Here is a 12873-nt window from a genome sequence, read left to right as displayed (position 1 = left end):
AGGGTTCTATGTTCAAATTATCAAGGAAACTTGCATCATAAAGAATCGGATTCCAAACATTCCCAAGCTGTCTCAGCCATCCCTTCTTGTTCCTGGAGACCAGTAGGGTAAGAGTGGATCACTATCTACGGCTAACACACGCTAAAGCACATCTAACGCGAGCTCCGATGGAATCATACGTGTAAGTTTTGCTTTCTGATTTTTATCGTGTTTACATCGAATCTAATTGTTCTAACGTGTTCCTGAGACGTTATAAGGAAGGTTTGATCCATCGCATGAGGCTGAGAATGTCCAAACTATGATGTGCCATTACTAGGGCATCAAGGTTGCAAAGCTTCAAACTCCATGTTGCGGGCGTTTTCAGGACATAATAACATCACCATTGATCTCGCAACATCCGATTTGGTGGGACTGGACTATTTGTTTGCGTGTTTTGGTTGAGTTTTTGCAGGTGAGCCACCACGGGACTCGTCGGAGAAGAAGGGTGGATCCGGCGCCGGCGGTGAGTTGAAAGGTCAGGGTGAGTCAAAGCATGCGTGGCGGATTCTCACGTTGCCATTGGACAGTCAGGAGTCAGCGTTTCTTCCCTCCACACGTGACTGGTTGGTCAAAAAAATCTGGAATCTCTCTCCTCTCTCGAATGGATGACTGAAGGGTTCTGGGACCCACTCGTTGACTGGTTTTCAAACTCAATTCAATTTGCCTGTTTTACTATATATATTTTTCTGTCCATAATCTAAATGATTACTTGACCTAGTACAGTTGGCGAGGGTAAGGGATGTGTGACCCCCAGATCCTGGGTTCGAACCCAGGGTTTTGCTGCATTTTTATCACATTTTCCTACCAGCGAATCCAGTGCATGGGACTTACGAAGGACTGCAATGGTCCATCAAATACTGGCCCTTGGATGTACAATGACCAGGATCTAAAGAGTCGGAAGATGGTCATCACCATAGACACTCATCAACGCAATACACAGGAGTAGCGCCCAGGTTCTTTGTTTCTTTATTTATTATTATTTTATTTTGTTTTATATTATCTTAATATGTGTAGTATATATAATTCATTTTTTTTATTTCAATTAAAATTAGGATTAGAATATAATTAGGATTAGGATTTAGGATTATAATTTTTTTCCGATTATTTTATTTCGATTATTCGAGTTAATTAATTTAATTAATTTTAACTATAAAAATCACAAAAACCCTAGAAAGGTTTATTCGTCCATTAGGGTTTGCCCAATCCCATTTGGCAAAGAACATTAACCTTCGATTAATTCTCTCCTCGACCCGACTAAATCTATTAGTCGCAGTAGACGAGAGATAAAGATAATAAAAGCAATAAACTCTAACTTCCCCTTTAACGGATAAATGGCGGATGAATATCTATTTCATCCCGCCTTCGAATTAGTCGACTCTCTATGTCGTACTGATCAAATATCTGAATAAAGCAATAAAATAATTTGATTAATCCTTTATTCAAATTCTCTCCTCGACCCGACTAAATCTATTAGTCGCATTAGACGAGAGATAAAAAATATATAATTTAAGAATACATTTAATTTGCTGCCCGCGACGATCAATCCATCGGTCTGAGTAACCAACAATGCCCCATTAATCCGTTAACTATAATGATCAAACCTATTGATCATCGCAACTAACGGTGACATATTAAATCAGGGTTGTACGCCCAAAACATCTAAAAAACACTAAACCACGATACTACGGATTTTCATCCTTTTCAATCAGGCAACTCAAAATGCCTTTCAAATCACAATTTCAAAAACTACGATAGGCCATTCAAAAAGCCTTCAAACACCTCCATATTCAATTCTAAGGCGTACAACCCTGTGCCTGAAATACGTTGACTCTGATTCTCCCTAAGGAGATACGTAGGCACTTGGATAACCAAGGCGAGTCCCCTCCCTCAAAACCTCAATTCAGTTCAAATCTCAGTTTTCGCCCTATTCACTTCCTTAGCTATAAACCTCAATATTTAGCCATAAAACTTTATCATAAGATGAAAACCTTAGGAAAGGGTTGAGGGTGCCTAACACCTTCCCTCGACCTGATTATAATAATCTTACCCCGAATCTCGTATCTGCGTAGGGTTTCCTATTCGTCCTTCAGAATAGGTGGCGACTCTAAAGCTTAATTTTTAGGGCAGGTTGCTACACACTTAAACATATTTTTCGACCAGCATGTAATTGGTTAATAAGTGTTAGGAACCTACGGGAAACTTGCAAAGATTTACAACAAAAGACGAAATTGGATAACCATAGACCTAAGAATGCAATGTGTTCTACATCTAAGACAGTTTCTTCCTGGGTATGGTATAAACTGATATAAGAACTAAAAGCATCATTCTTCACAGTGAATCCGATTAAGTCTTCACTATCCTGATAAGGGTCAAAGGTTTCTCCTGTTGGAGGGAGTCCAGAGATAGCAGCTATGTCGAAAAGTGTGGGAGTTATCATTCCACATGGAAGTTGGAAAGTGTTATATGTGTTGTCCCACAAGTACAAGCTAGACAACAACAAAGGTTGACAGTAACTAAAACTTAGTCTTGACATTTGAATTAGGTCAAAAATACCTAGTTCTTTCCATAGCGAAGCTTTCTATGTTTCAACTCTATCTAACTAAGATAAGTATGATTTATCCAAAGTTGGACAAGAACTAAATGGCTTAAAATTGTCTGTTATATAGTCCAGTCGGAAAGCCTCTCTCGTTCTCATGTTGGAATCAGCAGATTGCTGAGTTGAATCCTTTTTCTTAGAAGGATTGGTTTTGTTCACTATAGGTTTTGTGTCAAAATGACACGGGAAAAACTCTACGCATTTTTCCAAGTGACCTTCGGGGGCTAACGGTCCTAAAAACCCTAGTGTACTTTCAGAGAGAAGAGATGGAATCATTACCTGAGAATCCATGATAATCCTTTGTTCTTTCGTGAGTTTTGGGGGTGAAATATTCTCCCGATTTCCAGTAGTCACGATCCTGCTTGTTGGAGTAGGTTGAAGATCAGAGCTTTTGGAAGAACCAATATCTGCAGTTTGCTTTGATTTCTTGGCTTGCTTATCAGAAGGCATTGTGATTTTTTAGGGTTTTTGTTCTAAAAAGGGTTTTCTGGAAAATAAGTGTAAAAATCGTGAGGAAGAGGGAAGGTTGAAGATGAAGTTGCGTGAAAAGGAAAGTTTTGAGGTAATAATGGGCTTTTATAGAGTTAGCTTATGAGGAGTAGGTTATAAATGTCAGAAGTGTTGGGTGACGTGCCAACCATTTTTAAAGACAACTGTAAGTTTACTGTTGAAGTTCCCTCGGGAGTGAGAAGTTATGATGACTTATAACTGCACGCACGTCTCGATGAGACGTTTTGAGAAAGCAAACCACGATTGATTGACAGTTATTACTGTAGAATCACGGAGTAATCGAAATCTAGCGTCACAAGAAATATCTATCTCTTCGTGAATTCGAAATAGCCATTTATTGGGGGCAATATGTTAGCTGAAGATTTCGATTAAAGGATTGTGATATCTTGGATTGTTGGATTATGATGAAGAAATAGTTCTCATGGAGCTATTTACGGATTTTCTCTTTAGACGGAATGTTATGTGACCAAGAGTAATGGTAGCAATTTGACAAGTATCCTTTGACGTAGGCGTTAGTATAGTCGAAACGGCAAAGCGGGAAGATTTGAAATTCAAAATGAAGCGGTTTCGTCCAGCAGACGCGTGGAGACATCCGAAGGGTAGTAAAACGTTCAAAACATCGAACGTGGAAGACATCTATGTAGTGACCGATAGGGTCGAAGTAATATAAATAGGAGTACTATTGTTTAGTTTGGCATGTTCGAATCAATATACAAAAATTTACAAAATACACTCGAAGTACCGGCGCGAGAGAAAAGAGTCTTTGCTGAAATAATGTATGTGTGAAGAACATCATAATTTCATACTTTATGTTATTTGTTCAATGTAAAGTTATACTTAAAAGTTCTTTGTTTATACATTTACTTTATTTCGTTTTAAAGTTATTTACTCATTGAGATTTACATTAGCAAGTTGTATATTTTCTACAAACTATAGAGATTATTGAATATGAATCGAATCACTAAAACACTATTCGACAATGTCCTAGGATCAATCTAGTCGATCCTGCGAGTAACCAGACTGTTTAAAAACTTTGGAGGACTAGCGGTTGTTTGTCAGAAATCACTGGTAAACACCCTAATACTGATATTGTCTCGGTTGATCATAGCATTCGTAGAATAGTCTAAAATGTCTTGGAAATTATCCCTGATGTTGTGTCAGATACTGCAACATCCCTAGCACAACTTGGAAACTCTGCTCAGGAACCAAACATAATTGGTGTCTCTAGGACCTCAAAACAAGACACTGAAGATAACGTATTTGTGGAAGAAGACAAGACTCGCGATGATCAAGAAAACCCTGATATGAACAAGGATCAGACTATTGATGTTGTTCTTATTGATGATTATGATACTAATGAGAAACACATTGTTAGGACATTGACTCTTAGAATAGAAAAGAGATTAAAAATTAGAAAAGGGAATGTTGTTGAATCCTCAAACAATCACCAAAAGACTCCTAAAAAAAGTCATGTTGTTACTCCTGGAAGGAAGTGGAGTGGAGTAGAAACTTCTACGGTTCAAAATAAGTCCCTGAAACGAAAGAAGGCATCTCTTATTGTTATAGAGTATGAGGAGGATGTTGAACCAAATGTTCAAGACATTGTTCCATCTGGCAGAAAGATAGTAGGTTCCTGAAAATATTCTAGAGGTGGCACTTGACAACATCTTTTTTCACTTTGCTGAGAACGTGATGAAATGGGAGTTTGTAAGCCATAGAAGGTTAGCCTTAGAAAGAGAATTGGGAAAGGATGATATTGGATGCAAGGAAGTCATTAGTCTCGTTAAGGAAGCAGGACTAACTAAGACTATTTCTGGAATAGGTGATTGTTACGAAACTATTGTGAAGGAATTCATAGTGAACATTCCTGGTGATTGTGATAATAAAAGAAGTAGAGATTACAAGAAGGTGTTTGTCAGAGGCAAATGTGTGGAATTTTCTCCTAGAATAATTAATAGGTATTTAGGAAGATGTGAAGATGATCAAAGTAAGGAAGAGGTAACTAATAATGTCGTCTACAAAGAGATCACTGCAGGGCAAGTGACTCAATGGCCGAGGATGAAGAAACTGTCTGTGAGTAATATGAGTGTAAAGTATGTTGTGCTAAACAAGATAGGAGCTGCCAACTGGGTTCCTACAAATCACACCTCCTCAATAACTGTAGGGCTAGGCAAGTTCATTTATATAGTTGGAACTAAAATCAATTTTGATTTAGGTACCTACATATTTGAGCAAACTATCAAGCATGCTCATTCATTTGTAGTGAAAATGCCCATTGCATCTCCTACTCTCATTTGTGCAATAATTTTCAGTCAACATATTGGGATTATGAACAACGCATATATAGTAAGCAAGAGTGAATCTCCTTTATATCTTCATTACAAGTTGTTCATAGGGACACATGTCCCAGACATTGTCACAACATCTGGGAAGGAAGTTGCTAATCTAGCTTCAAAAGAGGAAACCATTGCTGAACTCCAAGAAACTTGTAAGGAACTGAATGAGATTATCAAGACGTGCACTGGGAGAAAAATCAGATTAGAAAACCTGATTAGATCATTGGATCAAGACAAAGGTGTGACTGATAGGGATGAAGACAATCAAGAAGCTAAGGAAGAGAATGATGAAGTGAAAAGACCAGCGGAGAAGAAGAAATAGAAAACAACTTTAGTTCTTGAATGAACGTGTTTAGTTGTTTGTGTTTGTGTATTTTGATAACATTCTATAAGGACTTATGACCCATAATCTTTTTTAATACACTTTTGTGTTGATGTTTGTTTTGTAATCCTTAACAACGTGTTTCCATGAATGAAAATGTCTGTTTCCATCATAATTATGTGCTTCCGTTTGTGTTTATTACTTGTGTGCAATATGTGTGTGCTTCCATTTTTGTTTACGTTTACTCATTTTTTTTTGTCAATTTTTAGCTAAACAAGGGGAGTAAAGTGTTAATGTGTTATGTTTGTTCTGATGTTATGATATATGTTCTTACATGTTGATTAGCATATTGATAGGACTGTGCTACTTCTAAGGAAATAGTAGCTATTTTGGTTGCTTGCTGGATGCTACTATTTAGGGGGAACATGATAGTCTGTCATGCTTGTTGGTTGTGTTGTGCTGGTTGTGTTGTGCTGCTACTACTACTAGAGACTAGAAGAAGTGTGTGCATGATGTCTAAATTGATGTTCTGACATCTTACCTGATTCGTGAGTGAAGCAACTGGAAAACTCATCGAAACAAAACAATGAAGTCGCCATCGAACATCTATTTATCCTACAATAAGGAATGGAAAATATCGAAGAAAACCAAATAATAGCTCAGGTCTCAGAGAACGGGTAAGGGTGTCTGTTACGTGAGGGGAAGGTATTAGCACCCCTCACGTCTGTGGTACTCCACAGGATCCATTCTTGCTAGTTTTCTAATCTAAGGGTGTGTGTGTGTATCATACAATGTGCAAAGGGAAACATGCAATGGAATATAAACAGGATAGCAGGAAACATGCAAATATTAGGCAAATAAGATAAAAGAAAAAATCGAACAAAACAACAAAGAAAAGGAAAGTTCCAACAAAATAAAGAAAAAGAGAAAAGTCTGCTCGCTAGGGTGTTCGTACCCTGTGCCTACGTACCTCCAATGTGCAATGGAGAAATCAGAGCGCCGTAGTTCGGCTCAAAAGTTTCTATTTCTATCTCGATTCGCGTCTCCTAGAGAAACGGAACTGAGCACCCTAAGGGAGCATGAAAACAAGGAGCATCACAAAGATCCTAGCAAACATGGCATGTGAACAGGCATCACAGATAAGAACAGGCGAACAGGCATCGCAAAGATATCATACGAATAGGCATCGCAGATAGAAAGACAAACATGTAACAGGCATACATGTGCAACGGGGAAAGTCCTCTGAAGCCACCGTCCATGGGGAAAGTCCTCCAGGACGGTTGAATAAGAAAATAACGGGAAATAAACGTTCTAGCTAACAGGGAAAGTCCTCCGAAGCTCCCATCCACGGGGAAAGTCCTCCGAGACGGGTGAACAAGACTATAACTGGAAATAAACGTTCTAGCTAACGGGGAAAGTCTTCCGAAGCTACCGTCCATGGGGAAAGTCCTCCGAGATGGGTGAACAAGACAAAAAATAACCGTTCTAGCTATCGGGGAAAGTCCTCCGAAGCCACCGTCCACGGGGAAAGTCTTCCGAGACGGGTGAACAGTAACAAAGAAAGAGGCAAGGAATAGTAAACAAACAAAAACAGAGCCTCTTTCGAGGGCTTGGCCAGATGAATGCCTAGGTCTTACTTCTCATGGCAAATATGATGCTGCATGCCTACCCTACTTCTCATGGCAAGATATGGTACGCGAATAGGTAAAAGGGACAAGGAGAATACCGAGCGGATAGCAAATCCGCAATGAGCTAGCAAGCGAAAGCAAAGAAGTCCAGAATACTTCGCGTAAGCCAGCATCAAGCAAAGCAAGTAAGAAAGCGTCGTCGCGAAAATAGATCACCAGCGACATGTGGCACGCGTCGAGCATAACCACATAAGCTACCTGCAAGAGAACACAAGCCAGACAATGCAGGAATATACATCTCAATGAATGAGAGATCAGGTGACTAGCATCGGAAATAGGTTCGTGTCCCACAAATAAAGTGGAACACGACGCAAATCAATCGCACTGGAAGCGAATCCGTGTCCCACAAATAAAGTGGAACACGAAGCAAGTCAAATCGCAATCGAAGGCTCTCTCGAAGTACCTCGCACATCTCTGCAAACAAATCAGTAGTAACAAGGAAGCACGCTATAGAAAATACTAGCAAATAATCAAACATCATATTTTTCATGGCATTTTATCAAAGAATTAGAACTAAACTATGTAACAAAACAAATAAATTCTAACAAGAGAACATATTACATGTTTTTATATTTCTTTTTATGAATGCGAGAAATCTAATCAAACATACTATTTTTCATGGTATTTAATCAAAGAATTAAAACTAAACAATATAACAAAACATTTAAATTCTAACAAGCAAAATATTACATGTTTTTATTATTGTTTTCTATCATGCAAAAATTCAACAAAACTACAATGATTTTTATGTCTTTCATTATGCTAGAAATAATACAAAACATATTAGTAAAAAGACTAAATCTAACATGTGAAATAGTGCACACAGGGGGTTTGAAGTTGAAAATAGTGGTGCAGTGAACAATTATGGGCGCAGAGCTTAGGAAATTGGCCCAGACAAATTTATTTTTGTTCTAGCTTCTTTCCAGCCAAAAAAAATGGCGCACTGGGCTCAAGAGGGAGGTGTGGTCAGCGATTTGGCCCAAAGCTGTTTTTGTACTCAGTTTTCATTGTTATCAACTCAAAAAAAATGGTGTATCGGGCTTAAAGGGGAATGGAAATAGCAATTCAGTGATAAGGCCCAAGGGATTGTGATCCACAATGATTATTTTGATTCAATTAAATCCTAATTACTAGTTAAACTCAACTAATTCTAATTAGTCCTAATTAATACTGATGCTAATTGAGAATAAGTGAAAGAGGAATTAGGTTAAAGAACATTCACGTACATTTGAGAGTAGGTCTCCCTCCCCACAATACGCGAACGGCGCCGGAGTGCTACTCCGACGAACTTCTCCGTCGCCGTCTTTCAAGCACCATTGCGAATAACAAGAGCAAAACGACATCTCCTCCTCAACACCTCATACTTCTCCTCCCTATCTCCAACGAAACCTGCCGGAGAGCTCCGACGACTCTTGAACCGTGATGACAAGAAGATCAGAGGAACCTTTAATCCTCAGGTAATACCGCGTATCCCTCATTTCAGATCAATTATTCTTCCTTCTTCTTGAATCTCATTCAGCTGCGTACTTCTCCTGGTTTGTTGTTGTTGCAGTTGAAGGTGAGTAGCGTTGGTGCGTGAGGTTGACGATGATGATATCGATTGAAGAATGAAGATGATACGTCTCTAATGATGAATCGATGATGATGATGTTGTGGAAGATTGAGTCACAAAGACGATGATGATTATTGGATTCTGATGCGTTTCCTTTTTATCGACCTCATTCCACTGAAGCTGATGAAGATGATGATTATTGAAGAACTGTGTTGACGTGGAAGATGATGCTGAGAAGATTGAATCGCATTCGAAGATTGGTGGAGAGAGGATCCAAGTTTGTTACGGATTCGGTTCAGGTTTTGATTCTTCTCCTCCTTCGTTTCATTTCTGAATGTTGAGAATTAGAGATTGATAAATCGTGAAGAAAAATATTGCTGCGTTTCTGTTACAGATTTTCTCTTCTCTTTTTTCTGAATCTTCTTTGGTGATTGAATCGGAGAGTTTTGTAGGTTGAGGATTGAATAAAGATGAAAGGTTATGAGTTGGTTATGAAGATTGAAGAATCAAAGATGATGAAGAACGTTGGAGTTTTTCTGGTGATTATCAGAGGATTGAAGGTTTTCTGATGAAGTTTTTCTTGGTGATCGATGAATGAAGATGGAAGTGATTATGGAGAGAGTGCAGGATGAAGATGGTGAGAAAAGTTTGTTACCGTTTTGTTATGGTGAGTTCCTCTCTCTTTTCTTTCTGTTACGTTTTTCTTGAATTATGTTATCTCCTTCTCTTGACTCTCGATTAAGCTTCTTTTTGTATAATTTTGAATCGGGCTTTGATGTGTAGATGCAGGTAGCTTGAAGTTCGGTTTATTGGTGATTTAGGTGCGGTTTTGCGGGAACCGGTTCGGTTTTGTGAAGGGCTCAACCGTTAGACCATAGACTATGGAAAAAACTGTTTAAGTCTTGTGTGCAGAATTTGTGTTGGCTGAACCGAAATATTGGATATTTACACAGGGTGTTTCCGTCCCCTTTTTTGAAGTGCAGCCGGTTTTATGTGGGCTCCGGCTATGAATTATGCAGGGAGCTATTTTTGAAGCTTGAACAAAGGGAACATGATGATCTTAGAACCTGTAACTTAACACCTTAGGTTGAACATGTTCATGTAACTTTTGTAATTCACCCAAAATGTAAAGGCTAAACATGGTTTATAATTTGCACCTTTGTAATTTTGATTGAACACGAACGATCTTTGGATGAACATGAACAAATTTGAATTAAGGATGAATACATTTGAGGCCTACGCCCGGAATTAACTCTTGACGAATCATGAGCTTAGTACCTTTGATAATATTTGAACGCCTTAGCAAACATGAGTGAATATTCCAAAATAATCTTCAATTTTCAATGAACACTTCACATTTAACGTTCAAACCATAAATGACTTGCATTACGAGTAACAAGTGTTTGAACACGTAATAACACTTTAATCACAATGATCCCGCAAACCATATATTGTACCATGGCTAATATCTTGACTTGCACAACAAGCAATTAGAGGAAACCTTTGCGCTGAAATTGTCTTTAAAAACAACAAAAATTCTTTAATTTTTCTTCCAATTTTCAAACGACGAAATAAACGCCGTTGATAACTTATAGCACGAAGAAGAGGGCAAATTTTGGGGTGCAACAGCTGCCCCTATTCAAACTTCTTGAACCTAACGAGTGAGAAACGAAAGTTTCGAACTGTTGAGGTGGAAGTAGATTGAATACCAGAATGAACTCGAAAATTTGCGCTCTTGATCAATAGAAGGTTCCACCTTGCAATAAGAAGGAATGTACCGCCCTGCAAACAGGGAGAAAAAACTTCGATTGACCTGGATAATTAAGTAGCTCCAACTTGTGATAAGAAGGAACATGCAACCCCACAGGCAGGGGGGAAAAAGCTTCAATTAATCTGGGCATCAAGAGAAGGCACATCTTCGAATGATCTGGGTATCAGACGTAGCAGATGTCTTCCGAACAGGAATCGGGGATAGATGTCTAAGTCAATCTGGGCATCGAAATGAGATATTCCAGTTGATCTGGGCATCAACGAGTAGTAAGTATCTCTGGTCTGGGTACCAAGGCGACATCTCCATCTGATGCAATTAAATCATCAGGCAGATATTCCAACTGATCTAGGTATCAGCAGCTTGCTCCTTCGTAAGATCGACGAGATCCGGAGGTGGTTCCCTCAACTGAAAGTCTGGTTTATCAAGACAAGAACGATATCTCTTCCGAACTGTGTACGCCGGGAAAGGAAGTCTTTAACTGATCTAGGCTCGATGCTAGAAAATAAGTAGAACAATCCTCTTCTGAATGACAAAGTCAATCAGGCAGATATCTCCATCTGATATGGGCATCAGTGGCTTGCTCCGTCGTAAGATCGACGAGATCCGGAGGCGGTTCCCTCAACTGAAAGTCCGATTTATCAGGAATAGGAACAGATATCTCTTCCGAACTGTGTACGCCGGGAAAGGAAGTCTTTAAACTGATCTAGGCTCGATGCTAGAAAATAAGTAGAACAATCCTCTTCTGAATGACAAAGTCAATCAGGCAGATATCTCCATCTGATCTGGGTATCAGTGGCTTGCTCCTTCATAAGATCGACGAGATCCAGAGGCGGTTCCCTCAACTGAAAGTCTGATTTATCAGGAATAGGAACAAATATCTCTTCCGAACTATGTGCGCCGGGAAAAGAAAACATCTTCAACTGATAGTAGGCACCAGGACTGGGCAGATGAGTTCTTCTTCTGAACAAAAATAAATCGTCAGGACGTAGATATTTCCAACTGATCTGAAGCATCAGCAGGCTTGCTCCTTCAGAAGATCGACAGAGATCCGGAGGCGGTTCCTTCAACTGAACTGGAATCAGGATAGTATTTACGGTGATTTTCGGTAAACAACCGCTAGTCCTCCAAACTATAAAATATACTTTGGTTACTCGCAGGATCGACTAGATTGATCCTAGGACATAGTCAAACAAATGTCTTTTGAAAGGATTCGATTCATGTTTGCATGTTCTGACTTCGAGAAAACTTATTTTGTGATTCGATCTTATGAATGTTCACTTGAAACAATACTGGTCATACGAGTTAATATAACTTTCAAAGAAACATAAGTAAAAGCATGTAAATTGCATAAAAAGTAAAGTGCAAAAATATAACATGCAGTAATGTAAAATGCAGGAATGTAAAGTGCTTCGAAATGAAAGTTTAGATGCAACGAAAGAAATGCAAGAAGATAAATAACAGGAAATAAATGGAAGCAGTAATAATGAAAAGATACTTGAATAAAGGAAAAATACAAATGTATTTAAATTGATGTTGGTGTCATACGTACATTTCTCAGCGAACTCGTTCTCTAAACACTTGATACTTGAGTGATTTGTGAGTGATTTGTACAAAATGAACACACGAAATCCTAACATTAAGACCCTTATTTATACTAATTTCGACCCTAACGGTCCTATACTAATCTAATGCCACGTTGCCCACAAGAAAACCCTGGGATGCCATCTATCTTTGTGCGGTTACACAAACTACTTCAAAATTCAAATCATCTCGCCTGAATCTTCTTTCGACACGTGGCAACGCAACCAGAATCGAGAATGCCACGAAGACACGTTCAGCCTCAGTACTTTACGTATTTCGCAAAAACGTTTAAGTCTTTTAAAGATATTCCTCTTCGAATTAGCTCCAAGTCTAAGCATCTTTATTCCAACTCAAACCAACATCCTCGAAGCATGGCCATCAGTAGCCATATTCCTTCGATTTGTAACTCTTCAAAGGATATTCTTTCCAAACGAAATCCCCAGCCAACAGATAGGAACAAATATCTTTAACCGATCTG

At 38.8% G+C, this 12873-nt stretch overlaps 1 protein-coding gene across 1 annotated transcript; it reads left to right on the top strand.

Moving 5' to 3' along the window:
• The first annotated feature begins 4837 nt into the window (after nucleotides 1-4837).
• On the top strand, nucleotides 4838-5803 carry LOC131659450 (uncharacterized). The gene has a single exon (XM_058928639.1). The coding sequence runs from the start codon at nucleotides 4838-4840 to the stop codon at nucleotides 5801-5803; it is 966 nt and encodes a 321-aa protein (XP_058784622.1).
• Nucleotides 5804-12873: the final 7070 nt, after the last annotated feature.

This window comes from Vicia villosa, linkage group LG3 (genome assembly GCF_029867415.1).
Source record: "Vicia villosa cultivar HV-30 ecotype Madison, WI linkage group LG3, Vvil1.0, whole genome shotgun sequence".
In the NCBI taxonomy this organism is placed as follows: Eukaryota; Viridiplantae; Streptophyta; class Magnoliopsida; order Fabales; family Fabaceae; genus Vicia; species Vicia villosa.
Note: the sequence above shows the minus strand (reverse complement) of the source record. Positions and strands in the feature narration are given on the sequence as shown.

Excerpts from the sequence above, each read along its gene's own strand:
- LOC131659450 (XM_058928639.1), top strand. The coding sequence starts at position 4,838 with ATGAAATGGGAGTTTGTAAGCCATAGAAGGTTAGCCTTAGAAAGAGAA.